Below are 18,586 nucleotides of genomic sequence, written 5' to 3'. Positions count from 1 at the left end.
AATGAGATACTTTTAAAACTAACATTTTCTTCAGTCTATTGCACAAACTATGATGGCAAGGAAGCTTGGAGTGAGAAGCGTAACTATTGTGTGTCTAGCAGATGTTCTGTGCTTCAGCAATCTATCCACTTCAAAAGATGTGGATTAGAAGCAATTTCTCCCCATGTATCATTTAACAACAGTGTCTGGCAAGAGCAAGAGTAATTTTATTCTCCTTTAAAATGAACTCACTCAACAGCAATTTGTAGACACAGCCCGCAAAGGTTTTGAATTTATTTTATTTATTGCATTTTAAAAATTTGCCACCCGAGGCTGTCTTGCACCAAATGTGACCCATATTTGATTCTCAATTTTTAGGAGGCCACAGTCGGAATATTTTGGGCAGTTGAGCTTCAGAAAACATCGATGCAATGAAAAGAATTTAGAGAATAGCGCCAAGGATGATTCCAGGATTTAGATCCTAAACTCACGAAGAGAGATTCACAGAAGGGAACTTGTACAAACATTTTGAGCGGACATGATTCAGGGATTTAAAATGCTGAAAGACATAGATAATCTGCATAACAGCAGCCTGTTTAAATCAGACTGTGAGCATAGAACTAGAGGTTGTGAGTAAGAAATTAACCAGCCTCAAGGAAAAATTCGAGTTACAACTTTTTTTCAGCAATTAGATGTGAAAATGACTCCCAGAAGATAGTTATTGCTGTGTTTATTAACATCTTGAACAGCTAGCCAAATATCTGCTTAGTTCAACTAATTTTCAGAAACTCTAAAAGACACTTCTGTTAACGATTTTGTCAAGCTTTCTTTAGCATGTATGTGCATGATTCATCTAGTCTCCACATAAACCATCCAGCACCCTCCTGCATATCAGTTCTATTTATATTTGATTGCCAATAGCAGTCAACGTTGAGAATGCAGCCAGTGTGTCACATTAGAAAATCAATTTCCATCAGGCAACTCTTCAGTTTTTTTAAAAAACATATAATCAGTGGACCATATTGATTCAGATACATGGCTAAGGCTCTTGAACTGCACCAGATTAGTTTGCATTTTGTTGTATCCATTATCGGTGCTGTGCATTCGTGCTCTTCAGGGGCTGTCTAGGACTGATTCAAGTGCAAGACAATTCAGGTTAAACAATTACAACAACTTGCACCTATATAGCACCTTTAACATAGGAAAATGTCCCAAGGCACTTCACAGGAGTGTCATCAGACAAAAACTGACACCGAGCCAAAGGAGGAGATATTAGGAAGGGTGACTAAAAGCTTGGTCTAATTTTAAGGAAGGTGTTAAAGAATGAGAGAGAGATGGAGAGGTTTAGGGAGGGAATTCCAGGTCTTAGATGGCTGAAGGCACAGCCGCCAATGGTGGGGTGAAGGCAATGAAGGATGTGCAAGAGGCCAGAGTTTTGAGGAATACAGTTCTCAGAGTTGTAGATCTGGGGGAGGTTCCAGAGATAGGAAGGGGCAAAGGCATGAAGGGATTTGAATATTGGAATGAGAATTTTAAATTGGAGGCATTGGGAGACTGGGAGCCAACGTAGATCAGTAAGAACACAGGTGATGGGTCAGCGGGACTTGGTGCAGGTTAGGGTAAACAGCCTTAAGGCAAAGTGTTTCTCTAGACATATTTCATGCTGTTCTGTTTATTTATAAAACCATATTCTTCTTGCACCTGCCCTGTCCAAAGTTGCTGATAATGCAAACCATCACACTCAACTCACTTGCCCTGATCTAGCAGTTGACATAAAGGTGCTATTCCAATAGTAGTGCAGCCAGTGATCTCTCATTAGTTACACTTCACAGTGTAGAAAGGTACAGCACTCTTATCCTGATGGCATTGTTGATCCATGAAACAATGGGTCTATGAATTGGCCACGGGGATAAGGGAGCCAGCTTTAGCTATTTAAGTACAAGGAGCCGGTCTCATGCATTTGCTGTATATAGCCCTCCATACGGAAGAGGAGCACTAGAACATCTCCACTTGCTTCTCACTCCGAGCAGAAAAGTAAGAGCAGCACGTGGATCCAGTTCAAGTGAGAAAATAAAATGCCTCAACAGGACCAACCTATCGCTAGAGATAAGATGATTTTCCTAAATCACTGCTTTATATCACACTTAGAGCCACCAGCTGCCCTCTCCTTCAGCCCTTATAGTTTCCATGTTGTTACTCAGTGTGTGCTCTTCCCTTTTCAAAGCAAAAAGCTCTGAATAGCAAACATCACCTCAGAAATCACAACACTCTCATTTGATTAAAATGCAGACAATGTCTCAGAACTCCAACAGACATTCGTGATTGCAGCCTGAATTGATTAATAAAGTTATAAACATGTTACAGATGCTCTTACATTCACCGGTGCCTCACAATTAGTAGTTTGGATGGTTTCCATGGCAATTCTTATTATAATAACACAGACTTCACCATTTATATCCACTGCAACAGCGATCACTGTGTGCCTTGCTGATCAAGTTAACCTGTACCAGACAGTGCTGCGCCCTAATGGAGGAGACAAATTATTCAATATAAACCTGTGCAGCACACTGTTGAAATAAAAGTCCTGAGGTTTCAGTAAGCACTCCTGATAGGAAGTGTCATTTCCTACAATGTTTCTCTGGAACAAGCCTTGATTGACCGACTGGCTGATTTTTGGTATTAACCAGGATATCCCAGATAACAGTGAAAATGTTCACAATGCTTTCCTTCCTGGGAGTATCTAACAAACACAGATGAGTTAACGCTGTCTACTGGTTCCATTCCTAAAAGTTACTTAGAACAATAATATCTACACCTTCAGGGCAGGTTGGGAAAGAAAAGACACCATAGCTGCTGGGAAATCATTTCACTGGAAGCGCCTTGGTTGAATTTGGAATGAGGGAGCAGAGGGGCATTAAATAAAGACATCTACTTTTTGGAACTGCTGCAAAGCAACTCTTCGGATTTAAAATAAAGAGAATGTTGGCAATGCATTCACATATTTTATGTCATGTTACTCTCCATGCTGGTCAAGAGGAGTTACTGTGAAACCCATACCTGTCAGCTGTCCAATGACCAGTAACTATCCTTCTGGAATGGGGGAGGCGGAGTCAATTTGGAGCAAAGGTGGCGCCAAAATAGTGTCTGGCAATGAAAATTCAGAACCACGTCAACCCTCTGTGGAAGACTTGGTAATTTAATAATTGAGCCATGATAGATCTGCTGTACTCCAGGCCACTGACCTGCCAGTCTGGCTCATTAACTGGTCATGGAGGGGTACATCTGTCAGTGGGGGCTGGATTCTTCCCATTTATCTCTAGGTTCTCCTGCATGCCATTGCCCTAAAGGATACGGTGATCTGAATTGGACAAGCAGCTGGAAGCTTTTGATGCTGTGCGCTAGCAGACTGTGCAGCTTTAGCTGGTTGAACTTCAGTAGTACTCCTGCAAACAGTTGGGGGAACCCTAAGCCTTGCCTTTGCCAACCTGAGCCTAATCACAGAATGATTACTGCACAGAAGGAGGCCATCCAGCCCACTGAGCCCGTGCCAGCTCCCTCTAAGAGCAATCCGGTTAGTCCCATTCTCTCGCTCTTTCCCCGTAGCCCTGCAATTTTTTTCCCTTCAAGTATTTATCCAATTCCTTTTTGAAAGCCATGATTGAATCTGCTTCCACCACCCTTTCAGGCAGCGCATTCCAGAGCGTAAATACTCACTGCATAAAAATATTTTTCCTCATGTCGCCTTTGGTTCTTTTCCCAATCACCTTAAATCTGTGCCCTCTAGGTCTCGACCCATCTGCCAATGGGAACAGTTTCTCTTTATTTACTTTATCTAAACCCTTCAATCAAATATCCTCTCAACCTTCTCTGCTCTAAGGAGAACAACCCCAGCTTCTCTAGTCTATCCACATAACTGAAGTCCTTCATCCCTGGAATCTTTCCTGCGCCCTCTCTAAGGCCTTCACATCCTTCCTAGAGTGAGGTGCCCAGAATTGGACACAATACTCCAGTTGTGGTTGAACCAATGTTTTATAATGATATGACTTCCATACTTTTGTACTCTATGCCTCTATTTATATAGCCCAGGATCCTGTATGCTTTTTTAACCGTTTTCTCAACTGTCCTGCCACCTTCAAAGATTTGTGCACATACACCCCCAGGTGTCTCTGTCCTCCATGAGTGTGTGTGTGTGTCTCGGTGAGAGGGCGTGTGTCACCCTGGATTTAGGTAAGGCGCGTATGTCTCCATGGGAAGAGTGTGTACTCCATATTGGGCAAAGAGAAACTCCACCTGTATGAATTTCTCAGCAGCTTGGTTGAGAGACTCAAACTTGGTGATGGGTTTCCGCAAGACAGACACCTGACTGACCGAACAAAAACAGATCACGTGCTTCAAAAGGGAGAAAGGGATAGACCAAGTAATTACAGGCCAGTCAGCCTAACCTCGGTGGTGGACAAATTACTGGAAACAATTCTGAGGGACAGTACTAATTGTCATTTAGAAAGGCATGGATTAATCAAGGACAGTCAGCATGGATTTGTTAAGGGAAGATCGTGTCTGACTAACATGATTGAATTTTTTGAGGAGATAACAAGGAGGGTCGATGAGGGTAGCGCGTTTGATGTAGTCTACATGGATTTTAGTAAGGCTTTTGACAAGGTCCCATATGGCAGACTGGTCAGAAAAGTAAAAGCCCATGGGATCCAAGGGAAAGTGACAACTTGGATCCAGAATTGGCTCAGTGGCAGGAAGCAAAGGGTAACGGTTGACGGGTGTTTTTGTGGCTGGAAGGCTGTTTCCAGTGGAGTTCCGCAGGGCTCAGTACCAGGTCCCTTGCTTTTTGTGGTATATATCATTGATTTAGACTTAAATGTAGGGGGCATGATTAAGAAGTTTGCAGATGATACAAAAGTTGGCCGTGTGGTTGATAGTGAGGAAGAAAGCTGTAGTCTTCAGGAAGATATCAATGGACTGGACAGGTGGGCAGGAAAGTAGCAAATGGAATTCAATCTGGAGAAGTGTGAGGTAATGCATTTGGGGTGGGCAAACAAGGCTAGGGAATACCCAATAAATGGTAGGATACTGAGAAGTGTAGAGGAACAGAGGGTCCTTGGAGTGCATGTCTACAGATCCCTGAAGATAATAGGACAGGTAGATAAGGTGGTTAAGGCGGCATACTGGGATACTTTCCTTTATTAGCCAAGGTATAGACTATAAGAGCAGGGAGGTTATGCTTGAACTGTACAAAACACTAGTTAGGCCACAGCTAGACTACTGTGCACAGTTCTGGTCAACAGTTAACAGGAAAGATGTGATTGCACTAGAGAGGGTACAGACGAGATTTACGAGGATGTTGCCAGGACTGCAGAATTTTAGCTATGAGGAAAGATTAGATAGGCTGAGATTGTTTTCTTTGGAACAGAGGAGGCTGAGGGGAGATTTAATTGAGGTGTATAAAATTATGAGGGGCTAGATAGAGTTAGCAGGGGGTGTAGATTTAAAGTAATTGGTAAAAGGATTAGTGGGGAGTTGAGGAGAAATCTTTTCACCCAGAGGGTGATGGGGGTCTGGAACTCACAGCCTGAAAGGGTGGTAGAGGCAGAAACCCTCATCGCATTTAAAAGGTATTTGGATATGCACTTGAAGTGCCTCAACCTACAAGGCTACGGACCAAGAGCTGGAAAGTGGGATTAAGCTGGATGGCTCTTTGTTGGGCGGCACAGATACGATGGGCCGATTGGCCCTTCTGTGCCAGAAACTTTTATGATTCTATGAAGTCAGATACCTGACTAACCGAACAAAAACAGACCACATGTTTCAACAGAACGTGCCCAAAAGCTGAGAAGTGACCAAGAAGATTTTTGAATTGAAAAATAATTACCAGGCTAGTCATTTAATAATCTAGCTGATTCATGGGCAACAACTTGTTTGAAATTCCATCCTGTTAAAGGCCCTAACCGCACAGCCCCAGAAAACCCTCCCTTGGTGCTCTTGTGCTTAGCTCCTGGCCACACTCTCTATACAATGAGTGGCAGTGCCTTCACGAAGAAGTCTTTGGCAAACTTTTCCCCGTGTTTATTTATAAAAACACAAATTATATCAAAATGTATTGATGTGTTACTTTCAAGTGACATTATCATCATGAAAATGATGCATGGCTCTTCTACCACTTCTTCCTCCTCAACCAAAAGACAGCTTGCCCAAATACTTTTCCATAAAGCCAATCTCCTTTTGAAAGCAGTGTGTCTGGGAACTGACCCAACACAGGGTCCCATTTAAAATTGGTTCTATTTATACAAAAATAATCAGATTCATCTCTTTACTACGGAGCATTCCAATAAGCATTTGATGCAGTTTTTATTTTTAAACAAGATGTGCTTACAGTCTAGATTGGCTCAAATGTGCCAGGAACCAATTAACAGCATCACAGCCAAGTTTAAAATTGGAACAAAAACACTTCACCACTATCCACTTACTTTACTTTTTCACATCTCAAGTTTTTAAACCACAATCTCCAACTTATCGTTAACAATTCCACCAGTACTCAATAAATCCCCAATGAGGAGTGTTGCAATAGGGAACTAAAGACTTCAAACATTTTACAATTATAGAAAGGGCAGATCTTACGAACATTTGATAATATTCTTAAGATTTACTTCCTGTTTTTGGTGCTGAGAGGCTGTTGCTATCTACAAAGGACAATAAGCAAAACATAAGTTGGTGTGATTGGGAAATTCATCAATGCCAACACTGGCATCAATTGACACATTCACGCATACATTTTTGGCAGAATCCATGTGTCCACATGAGGATAGGGATTTGTTGTTTTTTTTTTGCTTCCATGTAGATCACAAGCAAAATCTGCTTCAACAAAGGTTTTGTTCTCTTCATGCTAGAGCAGGAGCTCAGTACAGAGGAGTGGAACAGCTTCACTTGTAGCACCAAGTGTCAGCATCAAGCACTTCCTGGGTCAGATTAGGTTAGTTGCTGTGTAAAGATCCCATCTGCTGTGCCCCAACGTACCTTAACCATAAAGACAGAAGCTGTACCAGTGGGACATTTTCTATTCCCCACATCAGCCACCTTTGTGTGTCTTCTCTGAGTGAATCTGCTAATGCAGTGACAATTAACGCCTGATGTGTTGTGGCAGTATTAGAGTGTGGGCTTTTGCCCAATACTAGGTTGAGGCTGAACTGATTTCCACTGAGAACCACCACAGATGCCAAGAAGGAGGAGCTATCATCCTATCATTCTTTTTCAGCTTGATGTCAATTCCATGTTGACTGTGTGCCATGATCCAGGCATCAATCTCCAGTCTCAGCCGTTACTCTGAGCAGTATCTCTCTCATTGATTTTTTTTTATTGTAATCATTTTCACAAACAACAGAGATGCATTAGAAATTACTAACAATCCCTCAGGAGTTTACATCTGTGCAGTGAGTCCCATTTTCTAGAGTTGTAATCCACGCTCGACTCAACCAGAATGTACAAAGGATTGACATCCCTTACCCCTGGAGCTCAAAATGCAAATGAAAAAAAATCAGAAAAAAGTGGACCTTTCAGCAATAAAGCCTGTGTTTTCTTGTGATATTGTTTAACTTAAATCACTTTTACAAACTCAAATTTACATATTGCCACACATATTCTCTCTGACTGGAATATGAACAGTTTACTCAAAGCTTCTATGATTCTATAAAGCACTTCTATGATTCTATAAAGCATTTGGACAGTTACATGGGTAAGATGGGTATAGAGGGATATGGGCCAAGTGCAGGCAATTGGGACTAGCTTAGTGGCATAAACTGGGCGACATGGACATGTTGGGCCGAAGGGCCTGTTTCCATGTTGTAAACTTCTATGATTCTCAATGATTCTAAAAATTGACTTTTCCCAGCATCCTCAGAATAGAAGATTTCCATTTTACATGGATATGATCAAAATTTGTGAGATTTCTTAGAACAATGTTTTTTTATTATTATTTTTCTGCTTAGATTGTTACTCACCATTTCTCTGCGGAGGGGTATGTGGGAGCCTATGTTTAGGTGTCAGTCAAAACTGCTCACGCTCACTGCTAGAATTTATTTGCGACTATAAGCTAAGGCCCACTCATTCTCTGATTTAGGCTCCATCACCTCTGGGAAAGGACCTAGTCTTTGCTCTGTGCCTCCTCCACCACTTCCCTCCTATCTTCCCCTCACCCTGCTCCCAGGCAGATCTATATCAGGAACAACAACCGTTATGACAGAGTCAATGGACGCTTGGTGGGTATCAATTGGAGACGGGCTAATGTGGTGCCCATACTCAAATCACTGACTGCCACCTACAGATCCATTAGTCTTACTTCCATTCCATGAAAAATAATGGATTGAATTAACATGAGTAAAGTTGAGGATTATCTGCACAATAATAAACCTAATAAACAGCAGTTAGTATAGATTCTGAAAGGAAGAACCTGCCTCAACCACTTTGAGGAAGTGACAACTCAAGTGGACTGTGGAAAGCCCCATGATGTGGCGTACCTCAACTTCAAAATTGCTTTTGACAAATTTCCTCATGAAAGGCTATTAGTTAAACTCAAAGCAGTGGGGATTTCAGGGTAAATCTTGGGAATGGATAAGAAACTGGCTGAAGGGTAGAAACAATGGGTACTTGCTAGAAGTATGATGTCAGGGTGGTGGGAAGTATTGTGGGCTGCCTCAGGGCTCAATGTTGGGATCATTACTGTTTCTAATTTATATAAATGACCTGGGTTCAGAAATTCAATGGAAAGTAGTCAAATTTGCAATTAATACCAAACTAGGAGGTGTTGTGGAATTGGAGGAGTCAGCTCAGAAACTACAGAATGAGTTGGACAAATTAAAGTAAGTGGGCAGAACAATAACAGATGAAGTTTAATGCAGATAAGTGCAAAGTACTGCAGGTAGGAAGGAAAAATAGGTAACACACATACTCCATGAATGATGTTGAAATAGCTAAGGATGAAGGTAAAGGAGTCTTAGCAGACTTGACACTCAACATGACCAACCAATGCAGAGCAGCAATCAACAAAATCAATAGAAAGTTGAACTACATAGCCAAAGCAAAAGAATACAAGTCATGGGAACTAGTACTCAAACTATATAATGCTCTGGTCAGACCACACCATGAAAACTGCAATCAGTTCTGGTCACCAAGAAACAAGGGGACATTCAAGCACAGGAGGCAGTGCAGAGAAGAACCATGAAATTGATCCCTAGTGTCAGGGGTCTGAGTTATGAGGAACTCCATGCGGTTTGACACTTACTAAGTCAGGACAATGGCGACTGCATCATTCAGGACACTTTCCCCAAAGAGCAGTGTGTAGAGTTGTGTATCCACGTTGAGCTCATGGAAGATGGCCAGCACCGTCACTGTGGAAAAACAACAACACGGCAAACTTTACATAGAGTCTACAGCACAGAAACAAGTCATTCGGTCCAACTGGTCTACGCTGGCGTTTGTGCTCCAGACGAGCCTCCCCCCTCCCTACTTCATCTAACTCTATCAGCGTGCCCTTCTATTCCCTTCTCTTTAAATGCATCTATGCTATTTGTCTCAACCATTCCTTGTGGTAGTGAGTTCCACATTCTTACCACTCTCTGGGTAAAGAAGTTCTTCCTAAATTCCCTATTGGATTTATTAGTGACTACCTTGTATTTATGGCCCCTAGTTCTGGTCTCCCCCACAAATGGAAACATTTTCTCTACGTCTACCCTATCAAACCCTTTCATTATCTTAAAGACCTCGATCAGGTCACCCCTCAGCCTTCTCTTTTCTGGCAAAAAGAGCCTCAGCTTGTTCAGCCTTTCCTGATAAGGCTATCCGCTCAGTTCTGGTAACATCCTTGTGAATCTTGTTTGCACCTTCTCCAATACCTCTATATCCTTTTTATAATATGGAGACCATAATTAACTCAAACATTAGTAAGGGCTGGGACGGACAAAATTAACCCAAAACCAGGCCTTAACCCTGGGAACCTGCAGCTTTCTGAGGATAACTGAAGCTTCCTGGGGTGGTGATAGTCACTTAATCATAGGTCCTGCAAGCTTTTGATCAGTGCTTTGCTGCTGTTGCTAGGCAACCCCTCTAGTAACATGCAGCAGCATTCGAAAGGCACCAATACTATACACTCTCTTCCAATCTAAAATACAGTAAAGCACTTCAATAGAAATACTCCTGCAAGGAGCATAGGATGCTGGTGCAAATTGCAGTTCTACTGTATGGGGTGGGAGGGGGAGGGTGGAATCCATTTGTTTTTACACAGTCTTGGTTCCTGTGCTTTCAGCATTAAAATCTAATGTTTTACTCTGTTCTAGCAGGGATGTTCAAACTTCTGCAGATGGGGGCTAGATACTTGTGTCAAGGCTAGTGAATGGGCCATTTGATTATGCAGAAATGCAAGAACCGATACATTGAATCTCAAAACTCCCCTCAAAACTGTAAATTGGGAGACCATCAGAAAAAACACCAGTTCCCCTGAATACAAATAATGTGAGATTCCCATATACAATAAACCAGGATCTAAATACATAAAAATTCCTGTCCTCAGACACAAAACTTCAAACACTCACGCCCTCTTCCCAACATCCTCATCCCCACCCTCTCCCACATCCCCCAATCTTCACTCTCATCCTTCTCCTTCCATCATTCCCTCCCCTTGAAACTGGAAAACTGCAAAGCTTCAGCTTCAGCTCCTTAACCTCCTGGGCTGGAGGATTGATTGGTGCAAAAAGGTCCAAATCGGGGAGCAGCCTCTTTTAGTCCTCTTGGCCAGAGATATTTAAAGGGCTGCAGCCTGTACCGTAGTTCAACTCAGCTGTGCGTGCTGAAGACGGGAAGAAGCGAGGGCTGAATTCGGCCACTCCTGGTTTAAAGTACAGGACTGCCCTGAAAAGGGGTTCTAAGTAGTCACATAGAATCATACAGCACAGAAGGAGGCCATTCAGCCCATCGTGCCAGCTCTTCGAAAGAGCTATCCAATTAGTCCCACTTCCCTGCTCTTTCCCCATAGCCTTGCAACTTTTTACCCTTCATGTATTCATCCAATTCCCTTTTGAAAGTTAAAATTGAATCTGTTTCCACCACTCTTTCAGGCAGTGCGTTCTCTGGTTACCGACCCTCCTGCCATTGGAAACAGTTTCTCCCTATTTACGCCATCAAAACCCCTCAAAATTTTGAGCACATCTATTAAATCTCCTCTTAACGTTCTCTGCTCTAAGGAGAACAATCCCAGCTTCACTAATCTCTCCACATAACTGATGTCCCTCATTTATTTAAAAAATTCGTTCATGGGATGTGGGCATCACTGGCAAGGCCAGCATTTATTGCCCATCCCAGTTGCCCTTGAGAAGGTGGTGGTCAGCCACCTTCTTGAACCGCTGCAGTCCATGTGGTGAAGGTTCTCCCACAGTGCTGTTAGGAAGGGAGCTCCAGGATTTTGACCCAGCGACGATGAAGGAATATCGATATATTTCCAAGTCAGGATGGTGTGTGACTTGGAGGGGAACGTGCAGGTGGTGTTGTTCCCATGTGCCTGCTGCTCTTGTCCTTCTAGGTGGTAGAGGTCGCGGGTTTGGGAGGTGCTGTCGAAGAAGCCTTGGCGAGTTGCTGCAGTGCATCCTGTGGATGGTACACACTGCAGCCACTGTGCACCGGTGGTGAAGGGAGTGAATGTTTAGGGTGGTGGATGGGGTGCCAATCAAGCGGGCTGCTTTGTTCTGGATGATGTCGAGCTTCTTGAGTGTTGTTGGAGCTGCACTCATCCAGGCAAGTGAAGAGTATTCCATCACACTCCTGACTTGTGTCTTGTAGATGGTAGAAAGGCTTTGGGGAGTCAGGAGGTGAGTCATTCGCCACAGAATACCCAGCCTCTGACCTGCACTTGTAGCCACAGTATTTATATGGCTGGTCCAGTTAAGTTTCTGGTCAATGGTGACCCCCAGGATGTTGACAGTGGGGGATTCGGCGATGGTAATACTGTTGAATGTCAAGGGGAGGTGGTTAGACGCTCTCTTGTTGGAGATGGTCATTGTCTGGCACGAATGTTACTTGCCACTTATCAGCCCAAGCCTGGATGTTGTCCAGGTCTTGCTGCATGCGGCTACGGACTGCTTCATTATCCGAGGGGTTGCGAATGGAACTGAACGCTGTGCAATCATCAGCGAACATCCACATTTCTGACCTTATGATGGAGGGACGGTCATTGATGAAGCAGCTGAAGATGTTTGGGCCTAGGACACTGCCCTGAGGAACTCCTGCAGCAATGTCCTGGGACTGAGATGATTGGCCTCCAACAACCACTACCATCTTCCTTTGTTGTGGAGATGCCGGTGATGGACTGGGGTTGACAATTGTAAACAATTTTACGACACCAAGTTATAGTCCAGCAATTTTATTTTAAATTCACAAGCTTTCGGAGGCTTCCTCCTTCCTCAGGTGAATGTTGTGGAAATGAAATCCTCGAAATGAAATCGCATTTATAAATCACAGAACAATGCTTGGTGATTACAGACAGTCTTTTCAACTGCCCGTTGCCAAGGCAATCAGTGTGCAGACAGACAGGTGTTACCTACAAGGTCTCCGAATATACAAATCACCAAAAAAAAGAGATAGAGAGGTAGAAACATCGAAAAGACAGCAACTGACATTTGTTCGCTGGTGGGGTAACGTGTAGCGTGACATGAACCCAAGATCCCGGTTGAGGCCGTCTCTTTCTGCTCGACGATTTTGCGTTGTCGTGTATCTCGAAGGCCGCCTTGGAGTACGCTTACCCGAAGGTCGGTGGCTGAATGTCCTTGACTGCTGAAGTGTTCCCCGACTGGGAGGGAACGCTCCTGTTTGGTGATTGTTGCGCGGTGTCCGTTCATCCGTTGTCGCAGCGTCTGCATGGTCTCGCCAATGTACCATGCTCTGGGGCATCCTTTCCTGCAACGAATGAGGTAGACAACATTGGCCGAGTCACAGGAGTATGAACCATGCACCTGGTGGGTGGTGTCCTCTCGTGTGATGGTGGTATCTGAGTCGATGATCTGGCATGTCTTGCAGAGGTTACCGTGGCAGGGTTGTGTGGTGTCGTGGACGCTGTTCTCCTGAAAGCTGGGTAATTTGCTGCGAACGATGGTCTGTTTGAGGTTGGGTGGCTGTTTGAAGGCGAGTAGTGGAGGTGTGGGGATGGCCATAGCGAGGTGTTCGTAGTCATTGATGACATGTTGAAGGCTGCGGAGAACATGGCGTAGTTTCTCCGCTCCGGGGAAGTACTGGACGACAAAGGGTACTCTGTTGGTTGCGTCCCGTGTTAGTCTCCTGAGGAGGTCTATGCGATTTTTCGCTGTGGCCCGTCGGAACTGTCGATCGATGAGTCGAGCTTCATATCCCGTTCTCACGAGGGCGTCTTTCAGCGTCTGGAGGTGTCCTTCACGTTCCTCCTCGTCTGAGCAGACCCTGTGTATTCGCAGGGCCTGTCCATAGGGGATGGCTCTTTGACGTGGTTAGGGTGGAAGCTGGAAAAGTGGAGCATCGTGAGGTTGTCCGTGGGCTTGTGGTAGAGTGAGGTGCTGAGGTGCCCGTCTTTGATGGAGATTCGTGTGTCCAAGAAAGAAACTGATTCTGAGGAGTAGTCCATGGTGAGCTTGATGGTGGGATGGAACTTGATGTTATCGTGTAGTCTCTTCAGTGATTCCTCGCCGTGGGTCCATAGAAAGAAAATGTCATCGATGTATCTGGTGTATAGTGTTGGTTGGCGGTCCTGTGCAGTGAAGAAGTCCTGCTCGAACTTGTGCATGAAAATGTTGGCGTATTGGGGTGCGAATTTGGTCCCCATGGCTGTTCCGTGTGTTTGGGTAAAGAACTGGTTATCGAAGGTGAAGACATTGTGATTGGATTTCCCCCTCGTGTCGGTTCGATCACCACCTGCCGCAGGCTCAGTCTGCCAGCTATGTCCTTCGGGTCTCTGCCAGTAGTCGTGCTACCGAGTCACTCTTGGTGATGGACATTGAAGTCCCTCACCCAGAGTGCATTCTGTGCCATTGCTACCCTCAGTGCTTCCTCCAAGTGGTGCTCAACATGGAGGAGGACTGATTGATCAGCTGAGGGAGGACGGTAGGTGGTAATCAGCAGGAGATTTCCTTGCCCATGTTTGACCTGATGCCATGAGATTTCATGGGGTCCGGAGTCAATGTTGAGGACTCCCAGGGCCACTCTCTCCTGACTGTATATCACAGTCTCTGGTCGGTCTGTCCTGCCCGTGGGACAGGACATACCCAGGGATGGTGATGGAAGAGTCTGGGATGTTGGCTGAAAGGTATGATTCTGTGAGTATGGCTATGTCAGGCTGTTGCTTGACTAGTCTGTGGGACAGCTCTCCCGATTTTGGCACAAGTCCCCAGATGTTAGTGACAAGGACTTTGCAGGGTCGACTGGGCTTGGTTTGGCTTTGTCGTGTCTGGTGCCTAGTGGTCTGAAGCTGGGTGGTCCGTCTGGTTTTATTCTTCTGACTTTTTTTTTAAAAAGCGAGATTGTACAACTGAGTGGCTTGCTAGGCCATTTCAGAGGGCAATTAAGAATCAACCGCATTGCTGTGGGTCTGGAGTCACATATAGATCAGACCGGGTAAGGACGGCAGGTTTCCTTCCCTAAAGGACATTAGTGAACCAGATGGGTTTCTCTGGTACCATTCTATGAAATCTTATCTGCACCCTCTCCCATGCCTACATTGTCGACTTCCCCCTGCTGACCACTGGGGCTGATAAGGCCGTGCCAGCCCACAGCCGGTGGAGCTTCTGTTCCTCAAGAACTCAGTGTGCCTGTGCACAAATCAGCTGACCACACACAATGCTGCAAGATCAAGCTCATTCCAGTATTTAAACGTGGCTCTCAGCATGCTGCTCGTGACTTGCTGCAAGAACGGCAAGTTCACAGGATTGGGATTCTCTGCGCCAGCAGCACATAAAGAGCTGCTGGCGCCATAGGACACTTGAGGAGAGGGAAGGAAGATGGGGGCCCCCCAGCAAAATTGTTCCTTTTCAAGCCCAACAGTTCAGCTGCAGGTAAGCTGGGCGGCCCTCACGTTGTGAAGCATTATTAATTTGTTAAAAATTAAAAAGATCCCTGAAGTTGCAATATGGGGAGCAGACATCATTTGCAATCCAAATGGAGTCTAGATGAGCCTAACACATAGTTGGTGCACAATCTCCTAGAACATTAAGCATTTTTCACCCAGTGCCCTGTGTGTCGTGCATCAGCACGGAATAGGCCTCAGGCCTTTGCGTTCAATAATAAGGGGCTCTGATACCTGCTGGATGGTTTCACCAGGAGGAAGAAGTGCCTGCATTTGCCTCCCAATGAAATTACCACCCACCCTGTTTTGCACTGCTCAGTCTTGTTGCTGAGCGGACTGCTCGAAAATTTCTGAAGTGTAAACAGGGATTATAAACTCGTTTTTAAAACAGGTATCTATCAAGAAGCATTATTAGTTATTAAAGTTCACCTCAGACCTCAAACCATAATGCATGACACCCGCCCCTCCACTATCTGATCCTGCAGTTCAGTTTTGGATTTGACAGGAGATGCCATCCCTACCTCCTGCCTGCGTCAAATTTCCACTATTTCTACAGATGGTAGAAACCTGTTCCCATTTCTACCACGACAAAAGCTGGATTAGAGGTCTTACCTGTTTTGTGGCTATTACGGATAAATGGCTCTTCTAAAATAGATCATCCCATGTAACAAGTAGTCCACGTGTATGTTATGTTTTGCAGTGTGAACTGTTCATTTTTTAAAATAAAACAATAGGGGACAGTTCAACTACAGTACAAGCTGAATTGGGTAGACTCTAGATAAATTGGAAAGAGTTGGGCATGAAGCAGCCATGTTTTTCTGATGCTGTGGTTTAAACCACTAATGTTAAAGGCAAGACTTCCTCTTTTTAAGTTACATCTTTCTCCTTCTCCTCCCTAACCCCCCAAATCTTCACAACTTGGAATCCGGGAAAAACACCAAAATAAGAATCAGCTAATTGTAACAGCCTGATTTTCATGAGTATGCATTGAAGGAGTCAATAAAAACAACAACTTGCATTTATATAGCGCCTTTAACGTAGTGAAAATGTCCCATGGCACTTCACAGGAGCGATTATCAGGCACCGACACACAATGAGACATTAGAAGTGATGACCAAAAGCTTGGTTGAAGAGGTAGGTTTTAAGGAGCAACTTAAAAGGAGGAGCGAGAGGCAGAGAGGTTTAGGAAGGGAATTCCAGAGCTTAGGGCCTAGGCAGCTGAAGGCATGGCTGCCAAAGGTGGAGAGATGAAAATCAGGAATCAGAATGCTGATGTGCTAGTGATGAGTTCCACCAATCATTAGCTTTGCGGCAGTTGCACATGTGTTCCACAGCTGTCTGCCACACGGTTTGTTTTGTCACAGAACCTTTCCTTTGATACTTGCCTGGGTCAGTGGCTGAAATCAAAGCTCCAAAGAACAAACAGTCGGTGAAGTAGAAGTCATGCTCGCCCAGCTGGCCAAGGTTGATCATCGCCATGACAAAGCCATACATAACGGCGCTGAAAAATACAATAAAGATGCATATGAGACATCAAGCAGTCTGCCTATTTACATTCACGCAGGATCCTGGTCTTGGTGTCTTTGCTGCTTAAAATTTTTATTTTTTTTAAAAAGGTGGTTTTAGACATGCAATCACAGATGAGTTAATTCAATCCACCCACAAACCTGGTCGTCAGGTCTAGAGGTAGAGAGAGATACCTTGGAACAGGTTGCATGCAGTCCTGCCTGTTGCTCTGGAAATTGCATATCTCACAGAGGTGGGGGGGGGGGGGGGTTGTGGAGGGATCCTCGATAATTTGCAAAATCCAGAAAAGAATGAACAGAAAACAAATGGTACCTTATAAATGATAGACCTTAAAAATGAAGAGTTAAGTGTTCCCCCAATGGGGTCAATTACCATAGGACTTTAGTACTTCAAATGCTTTGCACAGTGAATTACTTTTCTAAGTACAAGGAGCATTGTTATGTAGGCAAATACATCATATGATTCTGAGCTATACAGAGCAGAAAGGCCCAGATTCGATTTCTGGTCTGTACTGAGTTAGATGATCTCAGTCGGGGCTACAAGGGAGGTGTTACAACCTGCTCAGCAGTCAGAGCCTGGGAGAAGAAAATGAGCGAGAATTCCCACTCCTAATTGCTACCCAGTGATTATTGTAGGAAAGTGTGTGTGTGTGTGTGTGTGTGTGTGTGTTGAACAAGGATAGGATTGAGCTTGGCTGTGATGTCCTCCGCCCCATTGAATAGCCTTCTGACACTGAAAAATGACCCGAGTGCTGCAGGAACCTATGGAGCCACACCCCAAGAGGATGAAGTGTGTTCAGGAGAGGAGGGGAGAAAATTCAGACATACAATGAGAAAACCCTGTAGAGTTAAATAAATGCACAGAACTGCAGAGTATTACATCGCAAGGAAGTCAACACATTACTGTTATTGACTAAAACGAGCTGCAAAATTTCCTCACGGTGTGGCTTTTAATTCTTCATGGTGCTGCCAATTCTCCTCCATGTGCTGCTGATGTTGACCCTCATGATCAGTGACTTAGTGTAAAACTCCAACACTCCTCAGCTGTCAGTTTTAATTTATCTATTAATGAATCTAGTAATGTATGTAACTATTGCTCAGGTTGCATTTAGAAAACTTTACAATGATATGAACATGAATGTGCAATATACACTTAGATTCCAATCTGTGCTCTATCTAGGCCTTCACCTTCATTATAAACTAATTCCTTCTCACTGAAAATGATTTACTTGGGTGAATGTGTGTGTTTATCCAAGTAAGAAATGTTGATGTTAGCGATTGCAACATTTTTCCATTTTTGGCACCCAATGTTATCAATAAGGGATACCAGTAATGCCACCAATCTTTCGGATGAGACATTAAACAGAGTCCCCATCTGCCTGCTGAACTAAATGGGAAAGATCCTGTGGCACTATTAAAAGAAGAGCAGAGAGTTCTCTTGGACTCCTGGCCATCAAGTCTCCCTCAACCAATATCACCAAAATCAAGTCATCTGGTCAGTCATTCATTTATTGTTTGTGGGACCTCGCTGTTTGGAAATTGTCTGCTGCATTTGCCTATGTAACAGTGATTACACTTCAAAAGTAATCTATTGATTGCAAAAAAGCTTTGAGAAAAAGCTGTGGTAATAAGTTGCTAAATAAATAGAAGTTCTTTCTCTAAGTATTCTCAGGTCGAGTATGGCAGAGGTCAAATGAAGATTTAAAATCCCGCTACTGTTCCTGCAACAGATTGCCTTATTGTCAGACACAAAAGAACTCTCTTTTCTCTTCCCTCACCCCACATCCTTGCGGCCTCTCCCCAACATGGTAAATTAATGGCAAATTATGGGCAGGTCTGAACTGCAGTCTGGGCCTGTGGGGTCGAGACAATCCAATCTCATTTCACTCGGGATCTTTACGGCTGCCAACGACTGTAGACTTTCATCGCATCAGTTGGACTCATTGTATCCCAGATTTTGAAATCTCTAAATTGCTTCTAAAATACTCACTTCAGCAGATTAAATACT

The 18,586-nt window shown here is 44.1% G+C and overlaps 1 protein-coding gene across 1 annotated transcript in view; it reads right to left on the bottom strand.

Annotated features, from left to right (window-relative positions):
- LOC137331314 (sodium/hydrogen exchanger 9-like) overlaps positions 1 to 18,586 on the bottom strand; it is a 313,260-nt gene that overhangs the window by 220,074 nt on the left and 74,600 nt on the right. The window contains exons 5-6 of the mRNA XM_067995036.1: positions 16,438 to 16,553; positions 9,263 to 9,368 (exon numbers count right to left, since the gene is read on the bottom strand). Of these exons, the coding sequence (XP_067851137.1) occupies positions 9,263 to 9,368; positions 16,438 to 16,553 (222 nt within the window). The remainder of the gene's footprint in view (positions 1 to 9,262; positions 9,369 to 16,437; positions 16,554 to 18,586) is intronic.

Source organism: Heptranchias perlo, chromosome 13 (assembly GCF_035084215.1).
Source record: "Heptranchias perlo isolate sHepPer1 chromosome 13, sHepPer1.hap1, whole genome shotgun sequence".
Classification (NCBI taxonomy): Eukaryota; Metazoa; Chordata; class Chondrichthyes; order Hexanchiformes; family Hexanchidae; genus Heptranchias; species Heptranchias perlo.
The sequence above is the reverse complement of the archived record's forward strand: the minus strand, read 5'-3'. Positions and strand labels throughout refer to the sequence as shown.